The sequence below is a fragment of the Sorex fumeus genome, unplaced genomic scaffold (genome assembly GCF_029834395.1).
Source record: "Sorex fumeus unplaced genomic scaffold, SorFum_2.1 ptg000010l, whole genome shotgun sequence".
Taxonomy (NCBI): Eukaryota; Metazoa; Chordata; class Mammalia; order Eulipotyphla; family Soricidae; genus Sorex; species Sorex fumeus.
This window is the reverse complement of record NW_026606067.1, coordinates 4,524,226-4,543,140: the sequence shown is the minus strand read 5'-3', so window position 1 is coordinate 4,543,140 and position 18,915 is coordinate 4,524,226. Positions and strand designations below refer to the sequence as shown.

Here is an 18,915-nt window from a genome sequence, read left to right as displayed (position 1 = left end):
ATTGTATTTAACTGAATCCTATCGATTTTAAATCACCATGCTATGCCCTTGACATTGTTCTACAAAGAGGCCTCACCATGGCCTATATAGCATAGATCAGGAAATCGAGACACTCAGAGTTCAAGAGAAATGCCTGAAATCATATAACAGCTATGAAGAAAATTTGTTTAATTCAGAGATTTCTGATCCTATACTCAATACTTCCAACCAGTCCTCATTAAGCTTATATAAAATAAAAGTGTCAAAATAATAGTACAGAGCCACAAAATTGGCCTGCCAAAGGCAATGTAGCATCACACCTTTAAGAACTACACCTGGTTTTGGTTTGTAAAGGAAATCATTAGAGGAGTTTATGATTATTTAGGAAGTTGAACTGGCTGGAGCTGGTAGACAGAAACTAAAGGATATATACACACATCTTAACGTATTTATTTGGCAATTACTCTGAAAGTTAACCTGAGACATAGTCCTCTGTGATTTCAGAGAGTTGGCATAGCCGCCTCAAAAAACTCAGTTGTCCAAAAAAGTGTTCTGCAACTTTTACTTATGGTTTCTGGTTTAGCAGGCTTTTATTTTTGTAAAGAAATTAATTGATTCAGGGAGTTTCACAAGGCTAGAAATGCGTTTTTAATCAGATAAGAAATTTTAGTGTTTGGGATCAAAGTGGGATTGGGGTGAGGAATGGAGGTAGAACATGCAATAATCTCCAAGTAACGTGTTCCACTTGAGGGTATGGAAAAGCTGTACTATAGTAGATAGTAGGTTCCAAGGTATTTCTTAAACAGAGAGGTTAAAATCCATTGTTCCTTTAGCTGATACTTTAATCATATACATTATACTAACCCTACTATACTTCATATACACACGCACTGTTTGAAAGTACTTATTTAACCATTGATATGTGTAAGACTAAAATAAAAGGTAAAGTCTTTGGTAAATGTGAATAAATTTCTACAGTGCAAATTACAAGTCCAGTTACAAGAGTGAATAGAGGTATAGATTGGTTGGCATATTTTCTGATGAGAATTTGTGTTGTACCCTAATTCCTTTTTTTCTAAAGAAATCACTGATGCACAATCATCAGAAAAGTATAGGCAAAGAAAAGTAGAAAAAAGAACTTTGGTAGAAGTAAGGGGAAAATATGAAACAGTTAAAAAAGAAAAAGAAAAAAGACAAATCTTCAGTAGGTAAAGCTAGTAGAATTACTAGAAATTGTTTTCTGGGTAATTTAAAATTTATTATGATGAATTTTGGGGGAAGCCAACCAGTTTGCTTTGTTTTCTCCATCAAGACTGAGCACTCCAGAGATACATGCTTTGCATGCAGATGGATGGGTTATACCCATCTATAACTTGTCACAATAGCTACTTGAAAGTCAGGAGGCATTCCTTTGAGAGTTGGTCAGATTTCAAATTTGTCAAATTGAGGGTATTTTCCATTCTTAAATGGATAAGAAAGAATGAATTGGTTGCAGAAAGACATGATTCCACAGAGATAGTAGAAATGATGAAATGCTTGGGTAGAATGATAGACCACCAGGTGGAAGATTGAAATCATTATAATGTCTGGAAAGAATAGAAGTATTTTTCAATATTAGGGGTTTGGTTACTTTTAAGATGGTAGAGAGTTTATAATGAAACCTACAAAGGTCAGATGATTAAAGTGTGTGGGGGGAGCTGAAAAGTGGGAGAAAAATTAGTAGGAGGTAAAGAAGCTAAGAAGTCAAAATGCTAGAGTGTTGGAGAAATCATGTCACCATATTTAAGTGCCCAAAAATGATGGCATGCCATGAAAAGAGCACAGAGTTAAATTCAAAAGCGAAATGAGATAGAGTGATCCAGAAATTGTTTCCCAACTGTCGAAGTTCTTCCTGTCACAGCTTCCTGCCTATCTTGGCTGCTGGGCTCCTGTGGGGAAAGAGGACCGACACCTGTAGTGTCTGTAAAGCTTGCTCTTCCACATCTGCACTAGCTGAGAGAAATCCTGTGACACCTTGTGACACTAGCCCATGTAACCAAAGAATTCACCTTCCTCTTTCCTATCTCCTGATTCTGATGTAATGCATCCCTTTCTGCCTCTATATATAACCATTATCCTCCCCAATAAAATTTGTCATATGACTATGAGTCTGTGGCCTGTCTTGAGTGACTTTGTCTCAGCTGTGGTGCATGCACAAACCTTTGAGTATTCAGTGCCTTAGGTGCCAGAAAACTGTTTCATGTTTCCAGGATTATTGGATGGAGACTGGATTATCAAAGTAGTTAGGGATCTTTGAAAGAGAAAAGAGGAATGGTTTGCTACTAGAAGAGAACTAGAAATAAAGTGAACACATACATTTTCTTTGAATTATGAGGTTCAAGGAGCATGAAAAGGGAAATCAGATTTGGGTTTTTTTGATTTTAAAGTTGTAGCATTTTTGGTGGGCTGGCGTGATAGCACAGCGGGTAGGGCCTTGCACATGACTGACCTGATTCAATTCCTCCTCCCCTCTCGGAGAGCCCGGTTAACTATTGAGAGTATCCTGCCCTCACAGCAGAGCCTGTCAAGCTACCCGTGACGTATTTGATATGCCAAAAACAGTAACAAGTCTCACAATGAAGATGTTACTGGTGCCCGCTCGAGCAAATCGATGAACAACAGGACAGTGCTACAGTGCTACAACATTTTTGGTGGTCCTACTTTGTGTTCCCTTCTTCAATCTACCCCACCCTTTCTAAAGTAATTGAGAGGATAATTGGGGAGAAATAATTAGGATGGATGAGATGTTGCTGACAACATTCTATAAGCATTAGACAAAGAGACGAGGGCACTGATTGAGCATATATAGAACTCTGGGGCATGTGGTTGAAGCGGAAGCCTTATATTTGACTTAGGCAGAAATAATCAGATTTCAGATGTAAAGAAAATTCTTTGTATTTTAGGTAGAGGTAAGATACTAGTTTCCTCTTAGTTCTAGGTACAAGATAGAGGGCAGTGACCACTTGGGGACCATTTTCATTAGAGCAAAGCATTTGGGGATGCTTTCCAAAAGTTGCTTATGCTGGTGTTCAAGTGACTTGATATTCAGTTAGAGGTTTGGTTTCATTATGTTACATGCAATAAAGGGGGGTTGACAAGATGCTATGTTGAATTTGAGAGAGGACACCGCCTTTTAAATGCACACATATACATGTGTATACAATAATAATGAAATATGCATGATACATTTTCTGAGTTTTGTTTATTCATGCACTTAGTATGCATAGCTTTAAGTTATTCATTGGAAAGCGAATAATTCAATGTGAGAGCTCTCTCAGAAGAAAATGGCATTAAGGCTGATACTTATAGGGCAAGTAGAAGTTACAAGAGTGAGACAAAGAAGGAAAGGTTAGGCCAGGCAGAGCATGCATGTGAGACTCCCATGAATCAAAGGGACCATTTGATTCCTTCTAATAACTGGAGAGGTTGGTTTGGCTCAAGTGCAGAGACCTCTGCATAAGATGAAATGGAAAGGACAATCAGCAGCACATTTTGTGGCTTGTACCATATGTGGAAGAAAGGGTAGATGCTTCTGAATAACATGGACATTGTTGAGGAGCCTCTGAGGAACAAACTGTTTTGTTTTAGCAGCAACAGAACGCATGAGTTGGCAGATAAAGATACTGGTTCAGATGCTGTTGATGTTTCTCATTGAAAAATAAATGTGGACTGGAACTAGTTGAAAAATAAAAAGTCAGGGGCTGGAGCAATAGCACAGTGGGTAGTTTGACTTGCACGCGGCTGACCCGGGTTCAATTCCCAGCATCCCATATGGTCCCCCAAGCACTGCCAGGAGTAATGCCTGAGTGCATGAGCCAGGAGTAACCCCTGTGCATTGCTGGGTGTGACCCAAAAAGAAAAAAAAGTCAAACATGGCAGGTTCTTGAGTAATTTTTTAAAAATTATTATGGCATGATAGTCATGAGAAATAAACAACCCCAAACAGTGCTGAAGGAAGCACAGCATTATTGGATGACTTGCTTTCATATGTCTTTTCACTAAAGACACAATGTCCAAGAACCCATTATTGATAAGTGAGAATTTGCTTGGAAAGAATTTGAGAATTTCCCCTATATGGAGTGCTCATTCCCTGTGAGCTACTGTGAAAGGAAAAGTTGCCTCCAAGGAGCAACATTTTGCCAGATCTCCTATTCACAATGTATTTGTAGAGTTTATTTCTGATTATTTAGAATAATGTATTTGTTATTTTTCAATATAAATAATGATCAATATCTGTTTAATGCTTTCATCTTATGTAAGGCCAGACTACACTATTTTTCTATCACCTCTGAAGTCAGAAGCATATTCTGTAGTACAGCTGTTTATGTTTAGTTCAAACCTAATACACCTAAGTATTAAGTAAAAGAACATTCTTAGAGGTAAATCTAAAAATTATAACTTCTATAAAATATACACAGATAGTATACAACTTGGTCCAATACTTTTATTTAAAGATTATCTTATGTAACAATGAGGAACAAAGCCAAAAATTATGTTTTGAACATATTTTTCCACTGTAATTTTTTTCTCCCTCAGAGACTTCCTACGTATAGGAACTGGAGGACGCAGCACACTGGGAATCAAGAAGAAAACAAAAATAAAAACAGAAATTCTTATGTCATTCCATGTATGTAATTTATTTAACTTTTTGTATTCAATAAAGTTAAGCTGCCTTGTGGATTTGTCTCATGTGAAGCACACAAATAAAAGATCTGTAAGCTTCTTTTCAACATATGGTTGACACTAGATAACAGCTAATACTGTTCTCTACTTATTAGTTATAACAAATATTTTGTGCCCCAAATGTGTACAATGGACTTTAGGAAGTAAACCAAATCCAGTATTTTCTTTCTACCAAATATTTCAGAAACAAGAAAACTTTGAAACTAGGTGGGAATAAACTGAGTCTTTTCTGATAGTTCTCTCTGTTAATTTTAGTTTATTCTGTTTGTTTCATCTTTAGTTTATTTAAGTTATTTACTCAAGGGAATTTGCCAAATAGCTAATTTTACATACTGTTGTTATTTGTTTTTTACTCTGAAATTTCTTGTATTTGGTAGTTGATATAACTGGAAAATATTCTGTAAAAACTGCCAAACAGATCTAGATCAAAATAGAAAACAGTTATGAGGCTTGAATTTTGTTACTTACGCATAGTTATAGGTCCACTCTAATTTTATTTGCTTGTATGCACTAAAATTAGCTTGGAGAAAATATAATTTGACTTAATAAACTAGATTTGCTCGAGCGGGCCCAGTAACGTCTCCATTGGAGACTTTGTTGTTACTGTGTCTGGCATATCGAATACTCTCGGTAGCTTGCCGGGCTCTCCGAGAGGGGCGGAGGAAATAAACTAGATAATAAAACAAATGAGATTTTGTTGGCTTAGTTAATTTCTGAAAAAGTCCATACAAATAAAGGTCAACATAGGGAATGTCTATGCAGCTAATCATCATGTTATTATAAATTTAAAAAGTTTATATATGGTGATAATTTATAGATTAAATATTTTATTGATTACATATTAGCCTAATATAATCCAAATTGGTTTGTTGTTATAAAATGCAAAACTTAGATTTTACTTAAGCACATTAATATTTAAACCTATGTATGTGTTTTAAATTATACGTTAATCAGAACAATTATATTCCATGGAAGATTAAATATAACAAGAATTGAATAATATATGGATTGCTATTGTCTTTATTTATTGTACACTATGGTCTAGTTTTTGAGGGGTGAATCCCTTTGGGGACTTTTTTCCTTATAAGTAATTTTTATAAATGTATTTCTCAATGACTGAATTTTATGTAGACCCGTGTTGCGCATATATCAATTTACATAATATAATCTATCATTTATAAACTATTTTATATTAACTATTATTATCTCATTCTTACTTTGGACAAACTGGCAGGCTACTGAATGTAACCTGTCCACACAGCAGAGTCTGGCAAACTCCCCGTGGTGTACCCAATATGCCAAATACCAGTAACAATGATGGGTCTCATTATCCTAACCCTGAAAGAGACTTGAATATGGCACTTTTTAAAAAATCTCAGGACTAGGATGAAGGAGACATTACTGGGGTCTGCTCGAGGCAATCAATGAACAACAGGATGGTCGTGATCTTGATAAACTATTTTTAATTTTGTGACAAAGAAGAAGATATTTTATTTCTTTTTGTTTTGAATTTTGTTTGTTTCTTATCTTGCTTTTTTTTTTTTGTCATTGAGCAATGCATGGCAGTGCTCAGGGATGACTTTGAGTTCGGTACACAGAGATCAGTCACTCCCTGATTTACTCAGAGAATCATATGGTAACAGGGATTGAACTTGGGCTTCTTTTATGCAAACAAGATTACCATCGCTTTGAGTTCTCTCCCCAGTCATAAGATTTGATTTTTTCAAGGAAGGCATGTATTTGGGCATATGATGTCAACAGTGTCAACTTGACAGATGATAACATGTAAAATTTGTCGTCTCAGATATACTAAATGCATACATATCCTGGTCACATGAGAAGGTAAAATTACTGTCAACTTATTTTAACAGATGACTTTAACAGAGTGCCTCTTAAGCATGAACTGGAAATGAGCAAAGAGAGTGAACAGGAGTCAGATGAGTCTTCTGATGATGACAGTGACTCAGAGGAAACCAGCAAGTACATCAATGCATCTTTTATAATGGTAGGTATTAAGTGTCCAAAGTACAAGGCCTAACTTTAACATCTATATAGTCACAAGCTTATACATATATACATATGTATCTTCCTTTATGTGAAGAAAAATAATTATCTGTTCCAACATATCTCAAAATCACAATTCTCTTCCATTTTGTTAATGTTTTACCTAATAGAACGGGGCTTTGACATCCTCTCCTAAAAATAAAGAGGTTGGTCAAACTGTTTTAATTGCTGTCACCAACATGAAAATAAATGAACAAGCCTCAGGGATTTTCTAAATTATATTTTGTACTTACTACAACGTCCAAATGCATGTATTTGAGAGTTTGTGGTCCACAAAATCAATTTAATGAATGATAACATGCAAAATCTCTCTCAGATATACTGAATGCATGCATACTCAAGCTACATGAAAAAGTAAAATTACTTTCCAACATATATTTTGAAAAAAGAAAAAAATGTTTTATGAGTATTCATTGATTTGACAAAAGAATGAAGATCTTGACTAAAGATATATGATAAAGATATATATAAAGATTTATTGACATGACAGCTTCAATTTCTTATGATATATTTTAACTTATATGAATATTTGAGCATATTAAAATCAAAGTCATAATTTATTACAAATTTGGTTATAATTATATTGATTTCTAAAATCATAAAATTTGAGCAAATATAAAAAGCAATGTATTTTTAGAAGGGGAGATCATAATTTTGCAAGATAATGATGTGATTTTATATCAGCTAAACATATTTATTAAAGTATTTTATATATAGACATTATTTCTTCAGCTAAGAGTCACAATAATTTGTCTAATAACACTGATTTCAAAGTAAATAACTATCTTCAAATGTTTAATAATTCAATCCTCAGTTGTAATAACAAAGTCCCATTATTTTTAAGAGCTATTGGAAACCTGAAATGATGATTGCTACTCAGGGACCTCTGAAAGACACCATTGGTGACTTTTGGGAGATGATATTCCAAAGAAAAGTCAAAATTATTGCTATGCTGACAGATTTGAAGAATGGAGACCAGGTTTGTATTCTCCCATCCACAAATTTTTACTGAGATATAATGATTTACAGTACTATTAACCATGGTTTCAGGCATACAGCCTTCTAATACCACACCCACCACCAGAGTGTCTATGTCTCTGCTAAAAAATACAACAGTGTTTCTTTTGATTTTTTTTCAAAAGAATTCTTTAGGCTCATATTTAAGTTTTAGTCATCAAACACAACATAATTGAAACACTGATAAGTAAAATGCTAACATACCCTTTTATTGTCATATTTTTATGTTTTCCAAACTTTCCTATTTTGAACAAGAATGTTTTCTGGTTAAATCATTGTAACATACCATTTGTATTTTAATCATTGAGTATTAATTTACTGAAATTTCCTTTATTTAAATGCACACCTTCTCCCCATTTTGGTCTTATTATTTTAGCAGAACAGAACTAAAATATTTACCTAAATCTTTAATTCTTAACAATTTTATGTTTGTTATCATGAAATTCTACAGCTGAAGGTAAAACTCATAAGTAATTTGGACTGCTTGATGCCTGTGATATACATTTTATCATTCCTTAATATCTTGAGTTACCCAATTTCCCCCGTAGTAAGTCTTACTTAGTTATACCATTTGATACCCAATATGACTAATGTTAAAGCTTGAAGCCATCCTTTGTATGCAGTTATACTGCAGGGCCTCTTTTTCTCTTCACCCTGTTCCTTACCCTTGTACATAGGAAGGTGGCTTTGTTTTGATGTTTGTTGATAATTATAATGATGATGGTATTTTAAGAACTCTATATTAGATTTCCAGCATGAAAATTATGAAAACCAGGAACTGGATCAGGAATATTGGCAGGATTGCCAACACTTAGGCAATAATAGTTTTTGCCAAACTTCCAGAGGGAGGAAATACTTGAGTAATTAACCTACTCTTTAATCTGACCTTTTATCTTTAACTTAAATTAGCTCTGAGATAAAGATGTTTATGATTTTGCTCATCAAGTTTAAAGACAAAGCTCCAAGAATGAAATCTCCGTTCCTCAAATACCACTTGAAGGACAATGCAATGTTGTAGCACTGTCCTTCCATTGTTCCTCGATTTGCTCGAGCTGGCACCAGGAACGTCTCCATTGTGAGACTTGTTGTTAATGTTATTGGAATATTGAATATGCCACGGGGAGCTTGCCAGGATCTGCCATGTGGGCGGGATACTCTCAGTAGCTTGCCAGGCTCTCCAAGAGGAATAACAGAATTGAACCCGGATCAACTGCGTGCAAGGCAAATGCCCTACCCATTGTGCTATCGAGCCCGAGTCCTTAGCAGACATCAGCTCAAAAACTATGTAGAAGTTTCTGATCCATGTGTTTTTGTATCTAGGAATACTGTGCTCAGTACTGGGTAGAAGGAAAGCAAACATATGGAGAAATAGAAGTCAATATGAAAGACACGAACAAGTATTCAGCTTACACCATCCGTGTCTTTGAACTTACACATTCCAAGGTATATAAACAATTTCGTATGTATAAATCTTTTATGTAATTTGTCCTATTCAAAAATATAACATCAATTACTATGAATGCAATGTAACTCTTACAAACAATGCTGTTTTAATGATTTAAGTGAAGTAACTGTGAAAAAAATGTGACTAGAAAATTTTGGGTTGAGCCTCCCTAAGTTTATGTATCCTTCACTTGCGGATTTAGAAGAAAGACTGCCGAACTGTGTACCAGTACCAATATAATAAGTGGAGTGCAGAAGAACTTCCCACAGAACCCAAAGACCTAATCTCTATGATACAGAATCTCAAGGAAAAACTTCCCAAAAATAGTTCCACCGAAGGGACTAGGAGTCACAAGAATGTGCCTCTCCTCGTTCATTGCAGGTAGGTAGGATTTCGTAGGAGACGCTCTAAAAAACATAAAAATTTGGTTTTGTTTGAAACATTCTGTTAGGTTCTATTTACCCTGATTTATTGAATATATAATTTGTTGTAAATACCTTGTGAAGTCACTCTCAGTTATGCACCCATAAAATAATTCTTACAGAAATATGAATGATATGTGCTATCATGTAATAATTTTAGATTGTGAATTTTTTAATGTAAACTCCATGTCATATTTATTTATTCATTTATTTATTTTGCTTTTTGGGTTACACCCAGTGATGCACAGGGGTTATCCTGGCTCTGCTCAGGAATTACCCCTGGCAGTGCTCAGGGGTACCATATGGTATGCTGCAAATCAAACCCAGCCGGCCGCATGCAAGGCAAACACTCTACCTGTGGTGCTATTGCTCCAGCCCCTCCATGTCATTCTTGACTCCACAGTACCTGTCTTTGAACCTCAGTATCTTATGCATAAACAAGTCAATGAATATCAGGCTGGATGCATAAATGTAGATATGACTATTATACTTCACTTGTGCCTCAGTCAACTCTATCAAGGATTATTAGAGTCCATAGAGCTAAAGGCTATGCCTACATACCTTAAATTATATATAAGCTAAACTATCAATGCTTAGCAACTTTGATTTGAAATATATTATACAACATTGTAAATAAAAATATTCTGAAATATATATATAGTAATACTTAATTTTATAGTTTCCTCTTTGTAGACCCTTAAATTTTATCTATAGCTGATGCCTACATGTCTTCCTTAAACAAAACTTAATAAAAAAGCAGTTAATAATACAAAATGTTTGAATAAAATATTAAATTAAAACAGTAAAACAAACCATAAACTTATTATTTACAAAACCTCATTATTTTTAATATAATTGCATACACTCACATCAAAGCCTTGAGTCCTAAGTTTTCAAAGGAAATTACCTATGGAAGTGAGATGTAGGCTTTTAAAACTATATGTTTTTGATAAAAAAAAAAAACTATATGTTTTTCATTATTTGATTGAATACCTACTCTATGTTCCTTAGTTATGTGCCGTAATAAGCCTATTTTAAAGACATAATTATTGTAACTCTAAACAGTTCAGTAAATCACTTAATGACTCTCTTTTTTACTGAATGATAATAAAGATAGTTTTATGTTGATGCTAATGCATAAGTATATGTAAAAGGCAGTGGCTAAGAGAAATAAAGAGAAAAATGTATGTTATCTAGAAATTTACAAAATGTCAGGCCCAGTATTGCTGGTTTCACCCATTTCTAGCCATGCTTTCATCTTTCTCTGATCTTGGAGCAAGATTATGTACCAAACTAGCATGCTGATGTCTGTCCTTACAATTCCAGTTCAAAACTTTAAAATGTGTTCAAATCTGCGAGTAGACAGAACAAAGCACATGTTTAAAACCTAAAACTAGTAATTTGTAGACCATAGAATTATTAGACATTCAAATTGAACAACTTTGCCTAAAGAATTCATTGGGTAGGAATTTTTTCTTGAAATAATGGAAGGATCTCTTATAGAAGGGCTTAATGGCTCCTTGGTGAAATACAAGAATCTTCCACACTCTTTCCTCTAAGGATACTTTTTGTAGCATTTTTAGTGGTTTTTCATAACAAACAATAAAAAATATATTATTTCAGTTCTGCTTCGGGGCAGGAATCAGAGTTAGGGATGGAAAAATCCTAAATATGGTGGTGTGAAGGTATAACGGTGGTGGGATTGGTCTTCCAATTGTAAATGTAATCAAATATTGTGAAATACTTTATCAAATAAAAAAGTTTTAAAAAAGAATCAAATGAAATACAATAGACATATATTGAAAAATATATCTTAACTCTTTAGTCTAATATCACTTTCTTTATATGATGTAGCATTCTTCTCTTTTTTAATCATTTTTTTCTTTTCTAGAGATGGATCTCAGCAAACAGGAGTATTTTGTGCTTTGTTTAATCTTTTGGATAGTGCAGAAACAGAAGAGGTAATCGATGTCTTTCAAGTAGTAAAATCTCTTCGCAAAGCTAGACCAGGAATGATTCCTTCATTTGTAAGTATCCCTCATCATTGTTTGCGTTTTATTATGATAATTTTATCTTCCTTTTATATTATCTTGCTTCCCTGTCTTTTCATTCACTCCTACTCACACATCTATCATGCTTACCTCCCACTTTTATGTGGTTTATCACATTTGAATATTATTAAATAAAAATGCAAGATCTAGTTAGAATTTGTCAGTGACTTCCTATGGCTGCCTATGAAAAACACAAATCTTCATGAACACTTTACTTCTTCCTCTTTGAACCTTTGATCTTCCTCCTTGAACCATGAACTTGTGTCAGTTTGTGTTCTTGTGTGACAAACCACCACAAAATTTCTCTGAAAAGCAAACCACAGGGGCAAGAGAGATAGCACAGTGGGTGGGGTGTTTGCCCTGCACATGACCCACCCGGGTTCGATTCCTAGCATCCCATATGGTCCCTGAGCACCACCAGGAGTAATTCCCGAGTGCATGAACCAGGATTAACCCCTGTGCATCTCCAAGTGTGACCCAAAAAGCCAAAAAAAAACCAGCAAACCACATAAATTATAGTTGAAGGGTATTTGCTTAGGCCCAGCCAGTGTAGACAAGCCTCACTCCACCTGCCAGTGTTGGTAATTTGTCTTCTGGGGCTTGGTGGTTCTAAAATGATCTTAACTGCCAATAATCAGGTGGTTGGTAGCTGTTGGCGGTGGCGACACCCAACTTCTATCTCTTCTATGTCTTCTATCTCTTCCTGGCATCACACACAGTGAGAGAGTTCCAAAAATAGAGGGGTCTGCAAGAACTCACAAGACACAGAGGTGGAACAGACATGTGTCTTCCCCTGCCTTTTAGTATTGAAACAATTCACATGACCAGGTCAAAGAGAAGGGGTGAGGAAATGGACTCTAACTCTTATAGAAAGAGCCTGCTAAGAGATTGGATACAGAGAGGAGAGTAAGAGTGGTATTTTCACAATCAAATATTTATCATCTGTACATGACTATAATAAACTTATTTTTCATAATCACTGTCACTGTTCTCCCGTTGTTCATTGATTTTCTTGAGCGGGCGCAGCAATGTCTCTGTTGTGAGGCTTTGTTGTTACTGTTTTGGGCATATCAAATATGCGGGGAAGATACTCTCAGTAGCTTGCTGGACTCTCCCAGAGGGGCGGAGGAATCGAACTCAGGTCTGCCAAGATGGTTGCGTGCAAGGCAACCGCCCTACCCGCTGTGCTATGGCTCCAGTCCATTTTTCATAATATGTAGCTTTACTTGTGTCTGGCTTTGGGATCATATATACTGACTTTTAAAAATCATTGAGGCTGAAGAGATAGTACAGGTGGTAAGACGCTTGCTTGTTAACAACAGTTTGATCCCAATCTTCCATATGGTGCCCAAGCATCACCAGGAATCAGAAGTCACCTCCAGCACTGTGAGGTATGACCCGCTCCGCAAAACAAAAATGAGCAAATATACATTGATCGTCCAAATATCTGGGTAGGGTGGGTCTCCTGTGCACAATTCGATCCCTGGGTGGTTGATGGAAGCAGACAGGGCAGGGTAGGGTGGGGCTCCTAATTAGAATCCCTTTGTCACCTGTGGTGGTGGGAGCAAGCAGAGAAGCTCTGTCCCTGGGTCCGCCGAGCCTGAAGTCCAAGGTCTCAGAGAGTTCCGCTTACCTTGTTCTGTGGGTCTTCAGTTGTGCGTGGGTCTCGGCCGGAGCTGGCAGACTTCCACTCTCGACACTACTTCCACTACCCAGCCGTCGCCACACTCCAGGACGCTTTCCGGACCCGCGCGGCCGCAAGCGGCCGCGCGACACATCATAAGACACTAAATACCCGTCTTCTGGAATTGTCGTACCATATTTGATAGGGTTCAAATATGGTAACACCTACAAGGGTGATTAGAGGTCACCCCAAAAGCCTCTATACCTCTCGGAAAGACTGGCAAGCTACCGAGAGTATTCCGCCCGCACGGAAGAGCCTGGCAAGCTATCCGCTGTGTATTCGATATGCCAAAACCAGTAACTACAACTGGTCTCATTCACCTGACCCTGAAGGCTTCACCGACATGGCAGCACTGAGAAGGATGAGAAAGGAGAGGCCGACAAAATCTCAAGGCCGACCTAGGCTGCCACAACGAAGGAAGACAAAAATGATCGTCTGTACTTTCAATGCACGTACGCTAGCATCAGATGCATCCATCGAGGACCTGATGGTACAAGCGCGAATGATCAAGTACGACATCATTGGTCTGACCGAGACAAGAAGACACGAATCTCACCATGCCGTTTTCGACACTGGAGAAGAATTGTTCCTCGGAACATGCGATAAAAGAGGTGTTGGAGGCGTCGGTGTCCTTGTCAACACAAACTTGGCCAAGAGCATTGATTCATTCGAATGCCTAACAACCCGAATCGGACGTTTACATTTGAATAGATGTGGCTCACTGCCTGCAGTTTCTATCTTCGTTGTCTACGCACCAACATCTCATTATGATGAAAGAGAAATCGAGAAGTTCTACATGGAGCTAGAGAAGTTCTATAAAGAAGACCACACCTTCTACAAGATCATTGTGGGTGATTTTAATGCCAAGATAGGACCGAGAAGATCAGCTGAAGAACTTCACATCGGGACCCATGGCCTAGAATGGAACGAACAGGGTGAGAGACTGTCTGAGTTCATCATGTCGACCAAGACCATTCATGGTAACTCACAGTTCCAGAAGGCAGAATCTAAACGATGGACATGGGAGTCTCCCGGTGGACGATTCCACAACGAAATAGACCACATCATATTCAATCGACGGTTTTGCCTGACTGATGTCGCTGTTGTCCCAAAATTTCGAACGGGATCGGACCACCGTCTCCTTCGTGCAAAATTCTACTTCACAGAGCGGGGAGAAAGGGCTGCAAAGTTCAAAAAGAGAACTCCCAGAACGACCACCAACTGGGAACTCTTTGGTACTATTGCGGCAACATGGGAAGATGCCATTGTTGACAACATTGACGAGGAATACGATCGACTGGTTCAGCACCTCCATGAATGTGCGAGGAACGCCAAGAGAGAGATAGCCACAAAAAGTCGCCTATCTTCGAAAACTCTTGAGCTAATTCGCCAGCGTGGTTTGGCGCATGCCTCAGGCAACCGCAAGCTAACGTCCGAGGTTGCAAAGCAGTGCAGAGATGCGATCAAGGAAGACCTCAAAGAGAGAAGAGCAGAAGTACTGGTAGATGCGGCAGAAGCCGGGAAAAGTATTCGTAACGCCCGCCTGTCCTTCGCCAACTATAAGACCAAGATGACTGCCCTCCGACGTCCTGATGGATCCATCACATCCTCCAGAACGGCAATGGAGAAGATTATCCATGACTTCTACTCAAATCTCTTCGATAGCCATGTCCACTTGCCGACATACCAAATTCCACAGGATGGGTATGTCGTTCCCAACGTTCTCCCTTCCGAAATCAGACACGCCATTTCGTCAGTAAAGAAGCAAACAGCACCCGGCCCAGACAAGGTCAGACCTGAACACCTGAAGAACCTGCCGTCAGTACTCATCAATACACTGGCTCGGCTCTTCACTCGCTACCTGTCTGAATGCAAGGTTCCATCTCAATGGAAAACCAGCAGGACCGTACTACTGTTCAAGAAGGGAGACATCCATGACATTGGCAACTATCGCCCGATCTGCCTATTGTCTGTCATCTACAAGTTGTTCACTCGAGTCATCCTGAATAGGATTGGCAGAACACTAGATGAAGGACAACCATGTGAGCAAGCAGGGTTCCGCAAAGGATTCAGCACCATCGACCATATCCACACGATAACCAAACTCATTGAGGTTTCTCGGGAGTTCAAGATGCCGCTCTGCTTAACGTTCATTGATTTAAAGAAGGCCTTTGATTCTGTTGAGACGGAAGCGGTCATTGAAGCTCTAGCCAATCAGGGCATTCAAGCCCAATACATCAGGATCCTCCTTGAGCTGTATTGCGGATTCACTACCAGGATCTCACCATTCTACAAAGAAGTGATCGTTGATGTCAAGAGAGGGGTGCGGCAGGGTGATACCATTTCACCAAAACTCTTCAGTGCCACCCTCGAGAACATCATGCGACGACTGGAATGGGAAGGAATGGGAGTGAAGATAGATGGTCGGCAACTACACCACCTCCGCTTTGCTGATGACATTGTTTTAATAACACCAAACATCAGCCAAGCGGCACAAATGCTGGCCGACTTTGACCGTGAGTGTGGAAAGGTAGGACTACAGCTGAATCTTACGAAGACAATGTTTATGAGAAACAGCCTTGTTCCTGACGCCCCATTCGCTCTCAATGGAACGACCATCTCCGAATGCAACAGCTATGTGTACCTAGGTCGAGAGGTCAACATGACAAATGACCTGGCACCCGAGCTGCGCAGGAGGAAGAGAGCGGCTTGGAACGCCTTCAAGAACGTCGAAGAAATAGCTAAGAGGACAAAGAACCTCCGGCTCCGGGCACATCTCTTTGATTCCACTGTTCTTCCTGCATTAACATATGCCTCAGAGACCTGGGCCCTACGCAAACAAGATGAGAACGCCATTCAGGTCTCCCAAAGAAGAATAGAAAGAGCTATGCTTGGAATATCACGTTTCACTCAAATGAGAGAACGAATCCGGAGTTCTGACATCCGTCGACGATCAAGGATCAGGGACGCTGTCTCATTTGCCAAGGTGTCGAAAATCAGATGGGCTGGTCACGTAATGAGATTTAAAGACGACCGTTGGACTAGAACTGTTACTGATTGGATTCCACGGGATGTCAAGAGACCGCGTGGCCGCCCACCTACCAGATGGTCAGACTTCTTTGTCAAGGTCATGAACGATCGGTTTGAGGCCCTCCATGTTCCCGGAGCGAAGAGATGCCATTGGGCTACACTAGCACGCGACAGGGACAAATGGAGACGTTACTGGCGCCCGCTCGAGCAAATCGACGACTAACGGGAAGTTAAGTGATTAAGTGTGATTAAGTCCAAATATGCTACCCTACTGGGAGACTCTGTTTAGTTTCAGGAAAAGGCAGGCATTCATGAAATTGTACAGGATTGAAAAGGACAAAAGAATGATAAGAAGAGTTCTTACTTGAACCTATAGGGATAAGGATAGGTTTCTTAAAGAAGGAAACTCCTATTCCTCTATTTATGATTTTTTATTGGTATTTTCTAAGAGAAGACTCATGTGAAATGGCATTCTGGGAAAATACATAGTAATGAAACATGCCATGACTTTGCATGGGAAAGCATGGCAGTGTGGTGTATGGTAAACTTTGAGGAGCACCCTTCACTCTTAGAATGTCAAGCTATGACAGCTTTGGAATTATAGAACCTTGGGACTGTAAAAAGTAGCAGCTATTTAAAATGCTATTTTTAGAAAAACAGGTAAGCATTGGGTTCTGTTATTTGGGATTCACACAGGAAATGATGAGTTCTTGATATTTATCCAACATAAAAATATAAATAATAAAACAAACTTTCCTTATGTCATTTTTTCCTTTTATTTTCATAGGAGCAATACCAATTTCTCTATGATGCTATGGCTAGTCTTTATCCTCCACAGAATGGACAAATAAAAGAAAACAATAATAAAGAAGATAAAATTCAGTTTGATAATGAAGTGGACAAAGTAAAGCAAGATGCTAATTGTGTCAGTCCACTCAGCAAGACAGAGAAGGACCATGAAGAAAAAAAGGAAGATGAAGTTTCCAAACCCACAAATGACACTGAGGGACCAGAACATTCTGCCAATGGCCCAGCCAGTCATACTTTTACCCAAAGTGCATAGGAAAAGCCAGAAAAAGAAAAACTTACGTTATGTGTTACTCTTAATTTTCTAGAAATAGGAAGACAAAATTGATAAGTGGTGATTGAAGGACATTGGATGAATATCTGTGCAAAAATTCTATTTTACTATAAAAAATATTTAAGTTTTGCTAAAACATGTTGTACAGTTATGCTTAGTTTTTTTTTTAATTTTATCTATCCTTCAGCAAAAATAAACTTCTTTGGAGTCTTTACATATGTGTGAGAGAGAAGAAAACGAGTAACAGAGAAAAAGAGAGTACCATTCAATAAATTGTTTCTGGGAAACTGCTTTTTGAAGCCAAAGATTATACTGGAATTACTGAATCTATTACTTAGTTTGCAGAATCTATTTTTTTAAATCAGAAGTTACTATGTGTCCTATAGGTAAGAATAGTATGTACATGTCCAGAATGACCTCAAGAAACCATTCATGTTCTGTTCATATAGAGCTTAGAGTATATTATTTTACCTTTAGAAATAGGAATAAGAGTAGTATGGTACATATAGTTAGTATAAGTTAACTAAATTAACAGTTGGAAACCAGATTTGATCTATAAACATTTAGTCCATCATCTTTTCAAGTTTATTTAATCTAATTTAAAAATCTTAAGCTGTACTATCTTATTTTATGTGATGTTTACAATTTTGCATGAATTATTCTATGCCCGATATGTGAAAGTCATCTCTAGTTGCTTTGACCAAAAAATGTATGTTTGTTTCAGTTGAATTTATATAAACATCCTTAATAAAGTGCAGAATATTTTAAGTTCATAGGAATGAATGTGGAATATATGTGAAATCTAATAAAACTACTTTTGTGGACCATAAATTGATCTGAGAAATATATTACACTTTTGTATGTTCCCTATTAAAGTTTCTCCTAGACCTTCATTGGTGTGGTTTGTTTTAGTTTTAATTTTTTAAAATACACTGCTTTGCCAGCAATTGCTTTCAGTGATCATAATAAAATTTAATCTTTATCTTTTATTGTGAAAATATATTTAAATATATTACATAAGCACCTTGGATTATATAAGCACCTTTTAAAATACGTATTAAATGCAATTAAGATTTGTAGTATTTTTTTTGTTTTTGTTTTTGAAGTCACACTGGTTGTTATGAGTATGACAACCTGAGTAAGTCCTCAGTAGGACTTACTTTTCGCTCTGCATTCAGGCAATATTTCAGGGATCATATGGTAGCTGTGAATTGAACCTGGCTCGGTGATATGCAAGCCAAGCACCCTCCCCCCGTACTATCTCTCTGGCCTGTAGAATGATTTGGAAAGTCTTATTTAGAAAATAGTAAAAAATTATGAAAATGCTCATTTTTAGAAAAATTAATAAAGGAAACTCCTTTGGTAAATTTTACATCAACTAAATGTTACATTAGCTACACATTAAGTTTAGGATAGAAGTT

At 37.5% G+C, this 18,915-nt stretch overlaps 1 protein-coding gene across 4 annotated transcripts in view; it reads left to right on the top strand.

Moving 5' to 3' along the window:
- Window positions 1–18,355, top strand: part of PTPRC (protein tyrosine phosphatase receptor type C) — a 129,640-nt gene extending 111,285 nt beyond the window's left edge. For 2 of the 4 annotated variants that reach the window (XM_056110691.1, XM_056110687.1), the window contains 7 exons: window positions 4,555–4,645; window positions 6,573–6,706; window positions 7,610–7,744; window positions 9,103–9,225; window positions 9,429–9,607; window positions 11,540–11,675; window positions 17,201–18,355. In XM_056110691.1, the coding sequence (XP_055966666.1) occupies window positions 4,555–4,645; window positions 6,573–6,706; window positions 7,610–7,744; window positions 9,103–9,225; window positions 9,429–9,607; window positions 11,540–11,675; window positions 17,201–17,476 (1,074 nt within the window). In that variant the 3' untranslated portion in view covers window positions 17,477–18,355. The remainder of the gene's footprint in view (window positions 1–4,554; window positions 4,646–6,572; window positions 6,707–7,609; window positions 7,745–9,102; window positions 9,226–9,428; window positions 9,608–11,539; window positions 11,676–17,200) is intronic. The other 2 variants (XM_056110690.1, XR_008791950.1) reach the window with 2 other exon arrangements.
- The last annotated feature ends 560 nt before the right edge of the window (window positions 18,356–18,915 follow it).